Genomic DNA, 18,062 nt, shown 5'->3' with positions numbered 1-18,062 from the left:
CTATTGAACTCTCCTGTTCCTCCCCCTTCAATCCTCTCCATAGGCAAAGCAGAGCGTGCCTGTCTCTACAGTGATTGCCATCAGTCATGTAGCTGGTATTGTGAGCACATCCAACAACCATCTAATGTCTGTACAAGCTGCCGCACATCTGGATTGACTGAACAGTCACATGTACAACACTGCTGCACAGCCAAATAAACTCAACAATCTGTTTCTGGTCTGGTAATGTATAATGCTTTGCATTCACTGATGGGGTACCAGCAGTGTCCTTTAAGAACCCTACTAAACTCATTTATGCAGGAAATGTGCACATAAAAAAAAAATCCATATTAACCACTTGAGGACCGCAGTGTTAAACCCCCCTAAAGACCAAGGCATTTTTCAAGAAATAGGCCACTGCAGCTTTAAGGCCTCGCTGCAGGGCCGCACAACTTGACACACAAGTGATCCCCGCTTTTCTCCCCACCAACAGAGCCTTCTATTGGCGGGGTCTGATCGCCCCCAAGATTGTTTGTTTATTTATTGTAAATATTTATAGGATTATTTTTTATTACATTTCCCTATTTTTGTTTATATTTTTGTATTCTCGCTCCCTCTCTCCCCCCGCCAGCCGATCCCCATGATCAGCTGTCATAAGCTTCAGCCTATGACAGCCGATCACCCCTGAGCCTCTGGAGGGAACAGCCTTGTCTTAGATCGCAGCGCTGTACGGGGTAATTAGATGGCGCTTTCGCCTTCTAACACAGGGAGACTGAAGGCGGGGTGGAGCTCCGGCAACCAAGCGGAGATGCGTGCGCGATCTCCTGCAAAACTAGCCCGCAGGACCTAACACCGATCGGCGTTAGGCGGTCCTGGGGCTGCCGCTGCGGCCACGCCTGTCGTCCTGACGCGGTCAGCAACAGGTTGAAGTGGACCTGAACTCTTGCACCGGACAGAAGGAAAACATAGAGAAATGCACCCTGTATGTTTTTAGACAAGTGCAATTTGATCTCTCAGCTGTGTCAGCTGGCTGCCCTGGCAGAGCAGCTAATTTGTAAACACAGGATGTTAACCCTATGTCTGCTTAGATGAAAGCAGGAAGTAGACACACTGCAGATTTATTGCAGGATTTGTATCGGCCATAACAAAAAAAAATGCTTTTCTTTAAAGGTTAGCATGCTGTTGCTTAACTTTTAGAGCAGAAAGGAGGTTCTGAGTTCAGGTCCGCTTTCAGTTGTGAAATGAGTGTATAAAGCAGTCCAAAGTAATGTAAACGCCTCTTAGATCTGTTTCATTTATATCAACAATAGTCAATCCCAGTATTATTACTCTAGTTAATGAGATAAACACTCGCCATCTATGACATCAAAGGTTGCTTGTTTTCCAATTATTAAAGCAAGATGGACATGGTGTGTGTTCCAGATGCCACAGAAAGCAGTTTTTAGAATGTTTTCCCTAATCAGACACTATCTACACTTGTCTGCCTCATATTATCTGAAGAAGCCCATGGATTAACATGGGCTGTTCAAGCAAATGTGTCTCTGCATTGTGTTATACAGGCAACTATGTGTAATTAAAGTTTGGTAATGTGACCCAAGGGTATCACCGGATAACATGGAGGTGGCAGCTAAGTAGGTGTTTCCAGCTGGAGAGCAGCTCTCAGTCTCAACCTACTACTTCTGCCCCCAAGTTATAAACTCTTTGTGGACAGCACTACAGCCTAGTAGATTTTGACCCTTAAGAGAATGCTGAGCTGCAGTACTGAACACAGAGTCAATCTTTGACTAACAGAGGAAAGAGGTGAAATGGGGTCAGGTGATCTGTGCTCACAGGGCAATGTCAAAGCTCCCCCCTTCAACTACCTTATGTAGGTGATGAAGGGATAGGAAGGATTCTGGACAGCTTTCTTTAACCCATTACAAGCTTCAATAGAGTTATCTTGTTTGAGATAAATGCACTGCTTTTGACCTCAGTCTGCAGAACTCTCTCTACTAGCAGAAAATATAGAAACTGAAAGCAGAAGTAGTGTGTTATTGTCTCACAATGCCGCTTGGTGACAGATGGCCATAAATACACATTACAGCAGTACTAATTAGAAGCAAGAAAATGTAACAAATAAAGGTGGCCATACACTGGTCGATTTGCCATCAGATTCGACCAACAGATAGATCCCTCTCTGATCGAATCTGATCAGAGAGGGATTGTATGGCCACCTTTACTGCAAACAGATTGTGAACCGATTTCAGCCTGAAACCGTTCACAATCTGTGGTGGTGGTGGTGCTGCCGCCCCCGCATACATTACCTGCTCCGCCGGCGCAAATCCCCGCTCACTGCTGTCTTCTCCGCTCTGGTCTGGTCTCCGGCATGCTTCACTTCTTCCTGCCTGGCAGGAAGTTTAAACAGTAGTGCGCCCTCTACTGTTTAAACTTCCTGCCGGGCAGGAAGAAGTGAAGCATGCCGAAGACCAGACTAGACCAGACCAGAGCGTAGAAGACAGCAGTGACAGCGGGGATTAGCGCTGGCCGGAGCAGGTAATGTATACCCGCTGTATTGCGTCGGTTGTCGGGCATTCGAACGCCGCTATCGATGCACTCCCGACCCGCCGGCGACCGAGAAAAATCTTCCGCACGGATAGGTCGACGGGAATGATCGATTTCGGACGGAAATCGATCGTTCTGTCAGCGGTGTGCGCGGCGATTTCACTGCCGTTTCGATCACTGTGATCGAAACGGCTGTATATCGGCGGGAAAATCGTTAGGTGTATGGGTCCCTTAAGAAATAAAAAATGTGCTAAAATAAATTGGCCAAGATGGTTCTATTCCCCAAAATTCTATATATCATACACAATTCACCTGTCTATATCGCGATGAACTTCTTTAGAAAACTTAAAGCTTTGCTAATATCACTTATATGGGCCAAATCCCGCTCCAAACTTAATTATAAGACGCTGCAATGTCCCTCTGCCTCAGGTGGTCTAGCTCTTCCTGCTATACGTCTTTACTATTTCGCAGCCCAGCTCAAACACCTCTCCCATTGGTTCATTACCAACTCTTCCCAATCCCCCGAATTACTAGGCCACTCTGAGCTTGATAAGTCAAATAACTTGCCCTTTGCTCTTCTTAAAGGTACTCTACTCTCTGAGTTACCCAACAATACCATTTTAAAACAGGCAACTTTGATTTGGCGAGCAGTTAATAAGATCTTTCCTAAATCCTCTCTGGATTATCACACGCCTCTCTGGAATAATCCTTCTCTCTCTGAATTAGCAAAACTTGAGAATACTAATATGTGGTCTGACAAAGGCATTATATATTTGGGTCAAATTCTACGCAACTCCAGTGTCCTTCCTTTTTCCGCCTTGAAAAATCAATTTTCATTGGTACCTATTCATCACGTATATTCAACTGCATCACGCTTTGCAGGCCCAATTTCCAAATGGTTTACCCCGAACAAGAATTTCTCCAATTATGGAAGAATTAAAGGATGGCCCTCGCAAACACCACATAGGCTTGATATATCAGATTTTGTTAGAACCACACACCACACCTATAATAGAAAAAGCTATGGCAAAATGGACTGACCTTGGAGTACAACTTGACGAGGAGGAATGAGATGACTGTGTATCATCCCCTAATCGTGTCTCTCCCTGCCTGAAAGACAGGCTAACACAATTATACACTCTACATCAGAGTTACCTTACTCCAGCCCGCATAACCAAGTACGCCCCCTCTGCTTCTAAATATTGCCCTAAATATTTAGCTCTCAATCCATCCTTCTTACACCTAATCTGGCAATGTCCCCCAGTCGCTGACTTTTGGAGACAAGTTATTGATTTTTTGCATGATCTGATGGGATCCCCTGTCTCTCTAGACATAAAATCCTGCCTATTAAATCTCTTAGATGAAGATACTCCCAAAATTCGATAAAGTGTTACTAACCGAAACCTTATTTGTGGCCAAACAATGTGTTACCTTTAGATGGCTGTTTCCCATTCCTCCTGCTATAGAACCCTGGGAAACCAAGGTCAAACAAGCTCTTCCTTATAAAAAATTAATAAACGCTCATCGAAACTGCCCGGGCAAATTTAATAAAGTCTGGGATCGCTGGATAGACAGATGTATCTCCTAATCTGTATGGATGTGTCACTTTACCCATTTGTTCTCTCCTTGATTTCCCTCTTACCCTTTCCAATATGATGGGTTAGGCTATATTTGAGGTTATTACATGCTATATGCTAATACTTGACTACTTATTGTACACTGTGGAAATCGTTTGAATACTTATTATTGTACTGTTTTGCAAATCCCAATAAACACTTTTGATTGACGGGGGGAAAAAAAAAAATTGGCCAGGAGCACTTGCAAGCCTCTAAATAAATTGGTTGCTAAAGAGTTAAGATTGTCTGATAAGGAAGACAAGTAACAAGAGCTAGCAAGCAAGGTAATGTAAATGTATCCTGAAACATACCACATAGCTAATTCATGCAAATTGGCCATCATAAACATTGAAAAACAAAGAGAGGCTGAACTACGACTTTAAAATAAAGGTTAACAATATTCTATAGACCTATCATCACTATTCAAGTCTTGTAAATAGATGCCATAAAATATTTTTCAGCTTCAGTCTACGGCCGCTATAACTTGCTAATAACCATGGCAACGGTACACGACTTGGTTTTAAACAAATGCAGAATTTTCCTCTCTTTTCCTCATTGGTTCCCAAGGACACACAAAGCAAACTTATTGCTCCATTCGCAGCCCTACAGCCTCGCTGGGCTTACACTCACTGCATGGCGGGGAATAATAATCACATTCATGGGGACTTTATAGAGATGATGTGATAAGCATTTTTCCTAATATATTCAGTGGAATTTGTTCTGTTGCCATTTTTTATGCATTTTAAAATAGCTCTTTGCCTTTTCAAAGCAATAAAATAGCAAGAACATTCCATTTCTGATTCCCATAAAGTGTAGAATCAGTAGAATCCCTTTATAGTAAACTCCAAGGCACCAGGTAAAGTGGCTGACTATATCAGAAATGGTCATTACTCAGGCATATAAAGTATACTATAGCGCTGAAGTCATGTTTTCCTTTTAGTGCTTCAGTAGGCGAGTACAAACAGTATCAAAGCTAGATCAAAATGCACAGTGCTCAGTATGCAGGGATTTGCATGCAGTAATCACACAACGGCTTGCACAGGAAGGATAGGTATCACCAGTTCATCCTGGTACAGTATTTATAGCATGCTCCTCTATCTACATTTCTGTGCAGCCTGGATGATACTGTAGCATTGCAGCTATGCACAAGCAAGTCACAGACAGCAGCTTACACAGGAAGCATAAGTCTCACCGACCGGTGATTTTGAGGTAATCCAAGCAGGCCCAGAGTAGTGTGCTGTGCAGATAGCGAACAGGCTACAAGTGGCTGTCATCCTTCCTACGGCTCCTGTGTCTCTGACTGGCGTATGACGCATGCGCCCGCCCACTTTCCACTATAGCTGGATACAGAATACAGAAGGGGCCAGAAAACAGGTTTACTATAACAGAAGTAGCATAGTGGTTAGCGTTCTCGCCTTGCAGCGCTAGATTCCTGGTTTGAATCCCAGCCAGGGCAACATCTGCAATGAGTTTGTATGTTCTCCCTGTGTCTGTGTGGGTTTCCCCTAGGTACTCTGGTTCCCTCTCACATCCCCAAAACAGATAAGTTATTTGGCTTCCCACTAACATTGGCCCTGGACTATGATACATAAACTACACGATACATACATAGACATGTGACTATGGCAGGGATTCGATTGCGAGCCTCTCTGAGGGACAGTTGAGTAACAAGACTATATACTCTGTAAAGTGCTGTCGGTGGTATATAAATAATAATATTTTATCAGGGTTTACCATACCAGGCCTTACAGCCATATACTTATAATGGGGTAGGCCTGAACGATAATTCAAATTTAAACCGAAATCGCGATCACCAAGATCATGATTTTGGTATTGTCAAAGTGGCGAGTATTGCGATGACGTCATTTCCTCATAAGGGAAGTTTGAAGAAGGGGCTTCATACTTCCCCCAAGCCCTGGCGAATGCGGCCCGCAGCATCGGCAGTGTTGGACATACCTTCCGCGCGAACCCAACACTGTCCAGCCTCTATCGCCTTCTGCCAGGTCTTGTGCATGGCATACTTCCTGGTTCCTGTATGTCACATGACATACAGGAAGTATGCCGTGCATTAGATCCTGCAGGAGAAGAAGTGGATAGACAGGAATCGCTGGACTTGTGCTGGAAGGTATATCCAGCACTGCCGCAGCTTGGGGGACAGAGGGGCCACAGAGAGAGACCCAGAGCGGGTACAGCGAGAAACACAGAGGGGACACAGACAAAGGGGACACAAACAGACACAGAGGGTGCACAAAGAGGGACAGGGGACAGAGAGTCACAGAGGGGGAACAAAGCTTGATTTGAAGGAAATCGTGTATCAAATCGAAATCGTGTTTTCGGACAGAAATCGCTCAATTCAATTTTTTCCTAAAAATATTCAGGCCTATAATGGGGCTTGGCCTGGACCTGGAAACTTAGTTTACTGTACCCGAATGTTTACAATATCCAAGTTTACTATAACAGGATTATACTGTATTATCCACTCGGGGCTTCCACTAGAGGGCAGGATTACGCTCATTCGGCAGACAGGAATGGCTGCAGGGAAACCTGTTGAGGAAGGTGGGATGAGCTGCTCCCCTGTATGGTGTAATCGCACAATGAGGATGCCCAGCGCGTGCTTATAGCCGCCCCTCTTTACTTTCCTCTCTGCTGGAGTCTTGTAATCCTCACTAATCTACAGTCCGTCCATTAAACCACAACCGTGATCTCACGTCAGATGTTCTCAGCGTTTGAGAGGACATGAATCTCTGCCAATTAACATACACAGCTATAAATCTTCCCTCATGAGTATAACCCCTTCCCTGAAGAAGCAGACTGACTTCCCCAACTGCCTGCTGCAGAGACAAGCAAGACATTTAGCGAGGCCGGGAACAATGTGGTTATGAGATGCCAAATTTACAAGAGAAAGCCCTATAGGTTGCTGTCACGCAAATGTTTGACGAGGGTTGCCAAATGGTTCCATAGGCTGCTGGAGAAGTGACTGAGCTCTTTGTGCTTCAGCTAAGCTCTACAGATGGGTAGAGGGGGAGGCTGTACTCCTGCATTCTACATGGGAAATGTAACACATACATCCACACCATCCCCATTACTGACCACAGACTTGTGTACCGCCTGCATTTACAAGCATGTTCTAAAAAGCAGGCCATTCCTTTACTACAGGAGTAATACAGAACGAGGAGGATTGATCAGATGACAATACACTAGACAGATTTTTTAAGTCAAGTCAATTGATGTCAAATATATTTTATGCAAATTTAGATTGATAAAAACACTAAAAATGATCATAAAGCAAAGGTGTTCTAATAGGAGGGAAAATACTCAACTCTGGGTTCTCCAGAGGCTTCCCTTCCCATGTCCCTCCAATTTGGAATGATCGCACAGCACCCGACAATTTATTCTGCTTCATTTAATGTTCTCACATGACATGCTGCAGCTCAACACAATAGCACACCGGGTGGCTGTGAGTCTGTGACAAATAAACTGCTCACCCTCAGCCACTCCATTCCTCCTCAGGAAGGCACACACAGTACAAAAATGCTGCCCCTAAAATCTCTGCACCTGATGCAAATGTTTCCTCTTGTTTCATGAGAGAAATAGCCCTGCTCCAGACCAGCGCCACTGCCCAGGACCCTGTGAAAGGCCGTGACCGCATTCCCATACACGAGCGCATGCACTGCACAGAGGTATTCAGCTCACGCCTGCACAGTACTGCCCAGGCTCGGACTGAGCCAGCGTGAGCTCGGGATTTTGCCCGGTAGGCCCCCTTAATTACAGGGCCCTGAGCACTGTAGGTGGGGTCACAGACACAGCACAGGAAGGAGGAGCAGCGGGGAGGGGGGGCAGTCCCCCCCTCTCACCTTGGGGCCCCCCTTTCCATGCCGCCTGTCCCCGAATCTCTTCTGTGACAGGCCTCAGATAGCAGCAACAGCAAAGTGACAGGCTGCGGAAGTGACGTAATTGACCTCTGACGTTGCTTTCGCATTTGGAATACATTGCGCGCGGATAGCGTGTGCAGCCTGTGACCCTGCCCCAGCACCCAGTCCCTGACCCAGCACCCTGACCCTGCTGCTGCACCCCTTCCCTGCACCCTGACCCAGCACCCTTGTCCCTACACTACACCCTGCCCCAGCACCCTGTCCCTGCACCCTGCCCCAGCACCCTGACCCTACTGCTGCACCCCTGCCCCAGCACCCTGCACCTGCACTCTGCCCCAGCACCCTGTGTCCCTGCTCCTACAAGCTGCTCAAGCACCCTGACCCTGCCCCAGCACTCTGATCCTGCTGCTGCACCCTGTCCCTGCACCCAGAACCCTGCACTGCACCCTGTCCCTGCACTGCCCCAGCACCCTGTCCCTGCACCCTGCCCTAGCACCCAGTACCAGCACCCTGCCCCTGTACTGCACCCTTTCCCTGCACCCTGCCCCAGCACCCTGACCCTGCACTGCACCCTGCCTCAGCACCTGGTCCCTACCCGTCCCTGCACTGCACCCTGCCCCAGCACCCTGTCCCTGCACTGCACCCTGACCCAGCACCCTGTCCCCGGCACCCTGTCCCTGCCCCAGCACTGCACCCTGCCCCAGTACCCTGTCCCTGCCCTAGCACCCTGTACTGCACCCTGCCCCCCCGTCCCTGCAACCTGCCCAAGCACCCTGCCCCAGCACCCCCTTCCCCGATCCTGCTGCTGCACCCTGCCCCAGCACCCTGTCCCTGCATCCAGCCCCAGCACCCTGGCCCTGCACCCTACCTCAGCACCCTGGCCCTGCACCCTGTCCCGGCACCCTGTCCCCAGCACTTCACCCTGCCCCTGCTCTCTGTCCCTGAACTGCACCCTGCCCCTGCACCCTGTCCCTACCCCAGCACCCCGCCTCTACACACTGTCCCCGCCCTAGCACCATGTCCCTGCACTGCACCAGCACCCTGACTCTGCTGTTGCACCCTGACCCTGCTGTTGCACCCTGACCCTGCTGTTGCACCCTGACCCTGCTGCTGCACCCTGCCCCAGCACCCTGTCCCTGCACCCAGCACCCTGACCCCTACCTCAGCACCCTGTCCCTGCACCAGCACACTGCACCCTGTCCCTGCCCCAGCACCTTGCCCTGCACCCTACCCCCGCACCCTGCCCAAGCACCCTGTCCCTGCACTGCAACCTGCCCTAGCACCCTGTCCCTGCACCCTGCCCCAGCACCCTGTCCCTGCACTGCACCCTGTCCCTGCCCAAGCACCCTGACCCTGCTGCTGCACCTTGCCCCAGCACTGCACCCTGTCCCTACACCCTGCTCCTGCACCCTGTCCCTGCCCCCAGCATCCTGGCCCTGCACTGCTCCCTGCCCCAGCATCCTGTCCCTGCACTGCACCCTGTTCCTGCACCAGCACCCTGTCCCTGCACTGCACCCTGCACCAGCACCTTGTCCCTGCACCCAGCACCCTGTCCCTGCATTGCATCCTACCCCAGCACCCTGTCCCTGCTGCTGCACTGCGCCCCAGCACCCTGACCCTGCTGCTGCACCCTGCCCCAGCACCCTGACCCTGCACTGCACCCTGCCCCAGCACCCTGACCCCTGTCCCTGCCCCAGCACTGCAACCTGCCCCAGCACCCTGTCCCTGCACCCAGCACCCTGACCCTGCACTGCACCCCGCCCCCTTTTCCCAGCACCCTGTCCAGTCCCTGCACCCTGTCCCCAGCACCTTCTCCCTGCACTGCACCCTGCCCCAGCACTGCACCCTGCCTCAGCACCCTGTCCCTGCACACTGCCACAACTGCCCTCACCAGCACCCTGTCCCTGCACCCATCCTGCACACTGCCCTAACCTGCACCCTGTACCTGCGTCCATCCTACACATTGCCCTAACCTGCACCTGGTCCCTGCACCCATCCATGCTAAATAAAAATCTTTTTGTATGACACAAAGATTTCGTCATTGAGGTAAGACACCTCATTACCTTTTTCGTTTTTAGACTTTTAGAAGCTTTTATATAACCCAGGGCGCCTCTTCCCCTCTAATTGTGCTGCACCCATCCTGCACACTGCCCTAACCAGCACCCAGCAAGCACCCTGCACCCAGCCAGCAAATGGGGGTCCGCTATGGCTACCTAATATCTAGGGGCACATTTTTCTACCTAATACTGATATCTATAGGCACATAGTTATCTAATTATTTTATTTGATGAACATTGCTGTTTATTTATGTATCCAGGGTGGACTTGGCTACTAAATTGTTTTATCTTGAGGCATCTGTCTATGTAATTTGTTTATTGTGAGGCACCTGGCTACTTAATTATTTTATCTGGTTGACTGTTACAAATTATCTGATGGCATGAGACTGCTTGATGAATTATCTGATGGCATGTGACTACTTGAGGAATTATCTGATGGCATGTGACTGCTTGATGAATTATTTGATGGCATGAGACTGCTTGATGAATTATCTGATGGCATGAGACTGCTTGATGAATTATTTGATGGCATGAGACTACTTGATGAATTATCTGATGGCATGAGACTGCTTGATGAATTATTTGATGGCATGAGACTACTTGATGAATTATCTGATGGCATGTGACGACTTGATGAATTATCTGATGGCATGTGACTGTTTGATGAATTATCTGATGGCATGTGATTACTTGATGAATTATCTGATGGCATGCTACTTAATTTATGTATACAGGGCCCATTTGGCTACTGAATAAATTTTTTTGACGCACCTGGCTATTTATTTTGTTCATTGTAAGGCAACTGGCTACTTAATTATTTTATCTGGAGGTGTGTGACTACTTAATATTTTTATTTAGCGGCATTTGACTACATCATGAATTATCATGAGGCATGTAACTACTTGATTATTTTATCTAAAGTTTATCTGGTCAGACCCACTCTCTGTCAATAGCACCGCTACTTATTTTGTGTATGCTGCGTGTGCCGCATGTGTCAGTCTCCCTGTTATGGACTGTCCTCAGGAGTGCTCACAATATATTCCCTACCATAATCTAATGACTCCTAACAACTGATGTATTCATAGAATGCAAAATTTCTGTAGTACATGCGCGAGTGAGCTCATAATGGTGGGGGGCGATTCCGTGCTGTGTGTGTGGGGTGGGGGGGCGGCCCCAGGCTGAAACTTTCCTGGTTGGCCCTTAGTGTGTCCCAGTCCAAACCTGGTACTGCTCCTCCTCCATGCCTCCGTGATCAGTACTGTATCACAAGTTAGAACTCTTTACTGAAGACAATCATGCATAGATAATGCATACACCACCATCAGGAAATGCACCTTACTTCAAACAGAGAAGAACAGAGAATACAGGAAATAATGCCATAAAGATCATCATTACACACTGACAACTTGTGGTTGTTTCATTATACTGCAGTTTAAGGTAATAATGTTGTTAAAACTCTAACATAATCTAAGGTCGATCGTATCATTTTATTTTTTGCTAGGATTCAACTGTAGTTTTGACTCATCATCATTAAGATAACAATCGATCAAAGACAAAGTCTCAATCTAGGCACTGACTAAAACAAGAATCATTTTATGGTGGAACAGTGTGTGGTGCGCTGTGGACTCATCACAGGTACAGCAGGTAAGAAGGTTGTTTGGACAAGAGGACCCTCGGGAATAAACTGAGCAGTGCATCCCTCTGACCTGACCTTTCCTACAGGAGCAAAACTGACATTCGAGAGGTAAAAAGATACCGTGACAGCAATTTGAGTGAAAAAAAAATGTCAGAACATAATGAAAATATCTATTATTATTAGGCAATTGGATTTCAGCCTAACCCCATGGAATATTTCTAGGACTGGAGAAACTCAACTTAACACCATTAGACACCTAGACAGTATAATGGATGTAACGTTCGTTTCATAAGTGAAAAAAAAAAAAAAAGATTGCATTGTATAATTAAAGTGTAACATCAGGACTAAAACTAGGATAAAAAAAAACAAACAAACTGAGCAAGACCAATTCTAAAAACAACACTGGTGGTAAGTGAATATAAAAATACATATTATACCTCTATATACTGTTCAATAGGCATGTGACTACATTACCCAGGATTCATTTCACCTTGTTCCCGAATACAAAAATATGACAGAGGAAGTAGGTAGATAGCAACTGTAAGACTTCAAACTTCTAGAAAGTAGCTATAAAAGGACAGGTCTAAATCTTGGTTCACACATAAAAAGGTGTCCAGTCCTATCCTGTCAGTTTTTGACAATTTTGTAAGTGTTTCAATGACTTCTCTCCTTAGATGTGTTCACACATGAATCTGTAAATGTCCGGTCCAGTCCTGTCCTGTCAGTTTTGTATTCGTTTTGTTTGTGTTTCTATGGATGTGTTCACACATAAAAGGTGTACATTTCCGATCCAGTCAGGTAAAACAGACAGGACAGTACTGGACCGAAAATGTACAGATTTATGTGTGAACCAAGCCTAAAACCTGTATAAATATGTGCACAGCTCCAGAGCTATATAATAGGCTTTTGCTATATGAAAAGCTCACTTAAAAAAACGCAATACCACGATTGCTTTGAGAATGGGCTTTGTTCAAGACTTTAAATAAAAAGAAGCTTATTCAGCATGACATTCAATGGCCTTTATTCTATTTTCTATGGCATAATTTAATCAAAGACTGTAATGTATCCTGCTCTGTGCACATCATTACTTTGGCAGGTGACTGGAGATTTCTGGGATGTTACTGAGGCCTTGTTTACACTTATGCCCGGTTCACATTATCATTTTTTTCCGGCTCGGAACCAAAACGTATACTGCACAAACGAAACGGATGTGAAAGTATCCGATGTTAACCTATGGATCCATTCACATGCTTCCGTTGGTACAGATACGTTCCGTACATTCCCGTCCCCGGATCTAAAAATGGTTGCAGGCCCTAATGTTCCCGGACCATTCTGCCCAGTGGAATGGGTCCGGACGAAAAAATGCTGCAGCATTGGGGCAATGGAAAACGGAACGTTTCTTCACATTGGTAAAGAAAAGGACCGTTCCACGGGGGATGGGGGCATGGGCCGATGTGAACCTGAGCGACGGGAGGGTGAAGCAGCCAGGCGGGTGGGTGAGGGAGCTTTTATACATATCGTATCTTCCATAGCAGCTGGCGGTAGAGGCTTCTATCTTCTTCCGTGTCATGTGACTAGTCACATGAGGCGCTGTGTAGTCACTGCTACTGAAAATTAGGTATTTGCTGAGTGAAAACAGATCCGATCAATGATTGATCAGATCCGTTTTCACTATGTGAACCGGTCCGCGGTCAGAGCCATCCGGATCCGGTGAAGCGGAGAAGGATCCACTCACCGAATCCTTTTGGCTCGAAACGCAGATGTGAACCGGGCATGACAAACACCGGTGGCGGTGCAATAGGAATGCAACGTGTGCGATCGCATGTCCTCATAACTGTCATGTGTTGCGTTGCTGATCCCACGGTAATTAGGTCAGCACTGCGCCTTGCCAAAAAATGCATGCAACAGTGCGATATATAGTCTGAACATCAGACAGTACAGTCTATGCACTTCTGATGTTCCTGCATGTTGCACACCATACTTATTGCCGAAATGCGCATAGCAACGCGTAAAGTGTGAATGAGGCCTTAGCAGGGGGTAACTTAGAGAGGGCACGTGTATGTACCAATTTTCAGGAATGTACCAATTTACTGGTTGGAAGAAAGTGGTATGAGCACATAGGCTACTTTACACAATTATTACAAACTGAAAACTGAATTTCTAACATCAACAAATCTCACTGATGGTACCTAGAGCCACCTGTAGATGACCACCTTTGTTCTCACTACATGACACTATTAAGCATTAGATTGTCTACCACAGGGCAAGTACAGAAAAACATGATTCTACTTACCTCTATTTTGTCGGTCTTGGCATCTCCCCAGTACAGTTTACCCTCTTGGAGATCCAAAGCTAACCCATTGGGCCAGCCTAAAGAGGTGTTGACAAGAACCGTCCTTTCTGAACCATCCAAATAAGCAGACTCAATCTTCGGCTTTTCCCCCCAGTCCGTCCAGTACATGAAACTGCACAACAAAATAAAATACACTTATAAAATCTGCCAAATTAGCTACTTGCAAAACATCATTTATTCCTTTTTTGAAGAGATAATATGTAACAAAAACATCCATAGATAATACATATATTTACAGGTTCTGCACACAAAATGGGCTTGATTCACTAAACCGTGACAACTCAAATATCACACCTTATCAAAGATTTCACTCGTTATCAAAGTTACCACGCCTTATCAGAGTAGCTACAAACCCGCAGGGGATCAGGGCAGGACGAGTGCCATTGCCAATCAGCAGGCATACATTTGTAGTGCTCGCTATGCTACTCTGATAAGGTGTGTTAACTTTGATAAGGTATGATATCTTTGATAAGGTGTGATACCTTTGATAAGGTGTGATGTTTGAGTTATCACGGTTTAGTGAATCAAGCCTATTGTGAGCTGATGAAAATCTTATGTTAATAACAAGTATACGAATGAACCATTCAAAAACATAATCTACTTGGTCCAGTTCAAAGCTGAATGCATTTGCATAAATTAAGATACAATTTGCATCAACTTTATATTATTAGCCTCTCAATGACTCTCTGTACCAGAGTAACATCTTATATCGTACATTCTGAAGGTGACTGGGGCAAAAAACAATAATACAAGTATACTACATTATCAATCTAGGCCTCATTTTAAAACACTGTAACCACATTTAGTTCACAAAAACTTTTTATATACAGTCCTCTACAGTATGCTGAGTTTTTAACACCATAAGGTGCCTATTAACGACCCAATTTCATGAAAGATAGACCATCTAATACGATCATTGCCCAGCAACGGGAAGGGAAAAAATTGGAATTGTTCTGAAATTTTAATAGATTAATCGATTGATAGAGTGACGGTTCGCCACTGATGGGCACTATTAACAGTACCCGATCTGATCGATCGTACGTATGGTCGATCGCTTTGAAGATTGTAGCATTAATGAGCACCTTAAAGGAAACATCAGGCAACCTTCCCCCGCTCTACTTACCCGGGGCTTCCTCCAGCCCCTTGCAGCCAACATGTCCCACGCAGCAGCTCTCAGCTGCAGCCCCCGCCAGTGCAGAGGCCGACCTCGAGGCCGGCCTCTACTGCCTGACATTTCGTTCAAGTAAACTCAAAACTGAACAAAGCAAACTGTAAAAACAATTACAATTGATTAGTTTACATTATAAAGAAAAAAAATTGTTTAGATGACCTTTAAATTATTGCAATGTGTTTCTGATCACATGCACTTCGCAAAATGCAAGCACAAGGAGTTTAAAGTAAAAATCGCAGGTAACATTACTAACTAACTAATGACTTGCAATGATAATTCATGAATCATCGTGCATGATGTATTTCCCACAGCCCAATGCGCAATCGCCGGGGGGAAGAACAATGTATTTTCCACTGGGAAACGTGGTCGCATGCAAAATCGTGCTGCGATGCATTCGTGCTTCCTTCTATTTCCACTACCCACAAGTGCACCACTATTCGTGGGGTACGAGCGCAAACGCACAAAAAAACTGCGCAAGCTGGCAATTGCAATTTGGGGGGAAAAATCGCAGTAGTTAAAAGAAGCACCATGGTTTGCGTGTTATCGCGGTGCTGTTGCAATCTGAAAAATGGCCATGATCTGATTTTCAAATTAGATCGCATCCAGTGGAGAAGGGCCCTAAAAGAGCCCTAAATAACATCAACTTACCCTGTCAGTGGATTCAGTACAATGGCCCTTGGTTCATCCAGATTTTCAGATATCAGTATTTTCCTAGCAGTGCCATTAAGCCGCGTGACTTCTATGCGGTCAGTCCCGGTGTCGGTCCAGTACAGGTTCCGGGACACCCAGTCTACTGCTATCCCATCCGGATGCTGCACCTCTGTGTGGACCAGAGTCTGAGCACCTGTCCCATCCAGGTAAGCCCGGCGGATGGCTCTAACCTCATCATCCGTCCAATAGATGTATTTTTCCACTGGGTCATAGTCAATAGCAATGGCGTGCTTAATGTCATCGATCTGCAGGACAATATCTGTAAAATCAGGCATGTCCAATGAAATCCTCCGCAAATCTGTTCTTCTTGCGAGTAGTAGGACATCATCTGCTCCTTAAATTAATGAACGATAGAAAAAAAAAAGTTTAATGAAGCTGAACACTGAGGCATTACAAACAATCCAAACACTGTAAAGAACTTTTAAAGGATTGGTGTATTTATAGCAAATATTTAAATTAGTCTAAAGGTGGCCATACACAATTTAATCACTTTTTTTTTTTTTTTTTTACAGAAAAATATGATCAATTATTTCGCTTGATTGAATAAATGTAAAAATTGGGCCGAGGTACCATACATGAATGATCAACTTTTCAGAAAATCAAGGATAAATGATCGATTAATCATCAAAACTTGGATTTGGTACATGTTAGAGGCCTGCACGGGTCTAATTTTTTAGACCTGCAGCCCTGCTACTTGCACCCGCCCGCAACCCGCTTTCTGGTGAATCTTGCACCCGCAACCGCTACCTGCACCAGACCCACATAAAATCAAAATGGATACTCAAACCTGACCTGCATTTCGGGTAACCTGCAGGTACCCGACCTGATGCCCTATGTGGGTCTAATTTTTCAGACCCGCAGCCCCGCTACTCGCTCCCGAGCCGCAACCCGCTTTCTGGTGAATCTGGTACCTGTACCCAACCTGCAACTACATTAAAATCAAAACGGGTACCCAAACCCAACCCACATTTCGGGTAACCCGCGGGTACCTGACCTGCTGCTGGCCTGCTCTGCTGCTACTGCTCTGAGGAACCGGAGCTTTTCATTATTTATATATATATATATATATATATTCTTTATTTTCAATGAAGTTTATTTTTAACAATAAACTGTAAAGAAAACAGTTAAAAAAACATAACAGTCACATCCTCTTTGAAAATACAGTAATACCAAAGGCGGTGGCTGACCGCTGCCACCTGAACACATTAAACTCATTTCAACAGGAAAGGCAAACAAAAATACACAACACACTTAGGCGGCCTCTAGATAGGCGGACATACAAAAAGCATGCATGATGGAAGAGAGTACCTATAGCTTATACAACTGGTACTATTAAAGTGGACCTGAACTCTTGCACAGGACAGAAGGAAAACATAGAGAAATGCACCCTGTATGTATTTAGAGAGTTTAGCCTGTTTAATACCATCTTATTTGTTTCTAATCACAAGTTGTAAATTGATCTCTCCCCTAGGTTACATGACTGCCACAGCAGAGATGGCAGATAAGCTCATTTGAAAGCACAGGATGTTAACAATGTGTGCTTCCATGAAAGCAGGAAGTAGACACAGTGCAGATTTATTTTAGGATTTGTATTAGCTGTAACAAAGAAATGTTTTTCTGTAAAGGTTATTATGCTGTTACACATATTGTAGAGCAGAGAGAAAGTTCTGAGTTCAGGTCCGTTGTAAGGTAATTTAATTATAATGCAGACAACCTAGTTAGGCAAGGGAGGCCAGGGCCCGGGATGAATCATACACCAGGGTGCCCCAAGCAAAATTATACCAGAGCAGACTCTATAATGATGGGTAGGTGACCCGACCAATATGTATAGAACATACAAATATAACAAGAGAGAGAATAAAGTAGGAGGTTGAAAAGAAGAAAAGGGAAGTGCATAAACTATGTCAGAATCCACCCTTGTTAGCCAATAACGGAAAGCCAAGGCTGTATGGGGCACAGGCTCACACAACTGGATAGTTGAAGACTGGAACAACACATGAATCTCAGGGGGACATTTATCAAGAGTGTCTGAGACAAAGTATTGGTAGGTTTCTAGAAATCTACGCAGAATTGTCTCAGACATCTTAAGAAATCACTAAATAGTGCATATTCCTTCTTAAACTGTT

General features: G+C 45.5%; 1 protein-coding gene across 1 annotated transcript in view; it reads right to left on the bottom strand.

Annotated features, from left to right (window-relative positions):
* LRP5 (LDL receptor related protein 5) overlaps positions 1-18,062 on the bottom strand; it is a 246,308-nt gene that overhangs the window by 111,131 nt on the left and 117,115 nt on the right. The window contains exons 6-7 of the mRNA XM_068260971.1: positions 15,874-16,270; positions 13,995-14,166 (exon numbers count right to left, since the gene is read on the bottom strand). Coding sequence (XP_068117072.1) covers positions 13,995-14,166; positions 15,874-16,270 — 569 coding nt within the window. The remainder of the gene's footprint in view (positions 1-13,994; positions 14,167-15,873; positions 16,271-18,062) is intronic.

This window comes from Hyperolius riggenbachi, chromosome 11 (assembly GCF_040937935.1).
Source record: "Hyperolius riggenbachi isolate aHypRig1 chromosome 11, aHypRig1.pri, whole genome shotgun sequence".
Lineage (NCBI taxonomy): Eukaryota > Metazoa > Chordata > Amphibia > Anura > Hyperoliidae > Hyperolius > Hyperolius riggenbachi.
The sequence above is the reverse complement of the archived record's forward strand: the minus strand, read 5'-3'. Positions and strand labels throughout refer to the sequence as shown.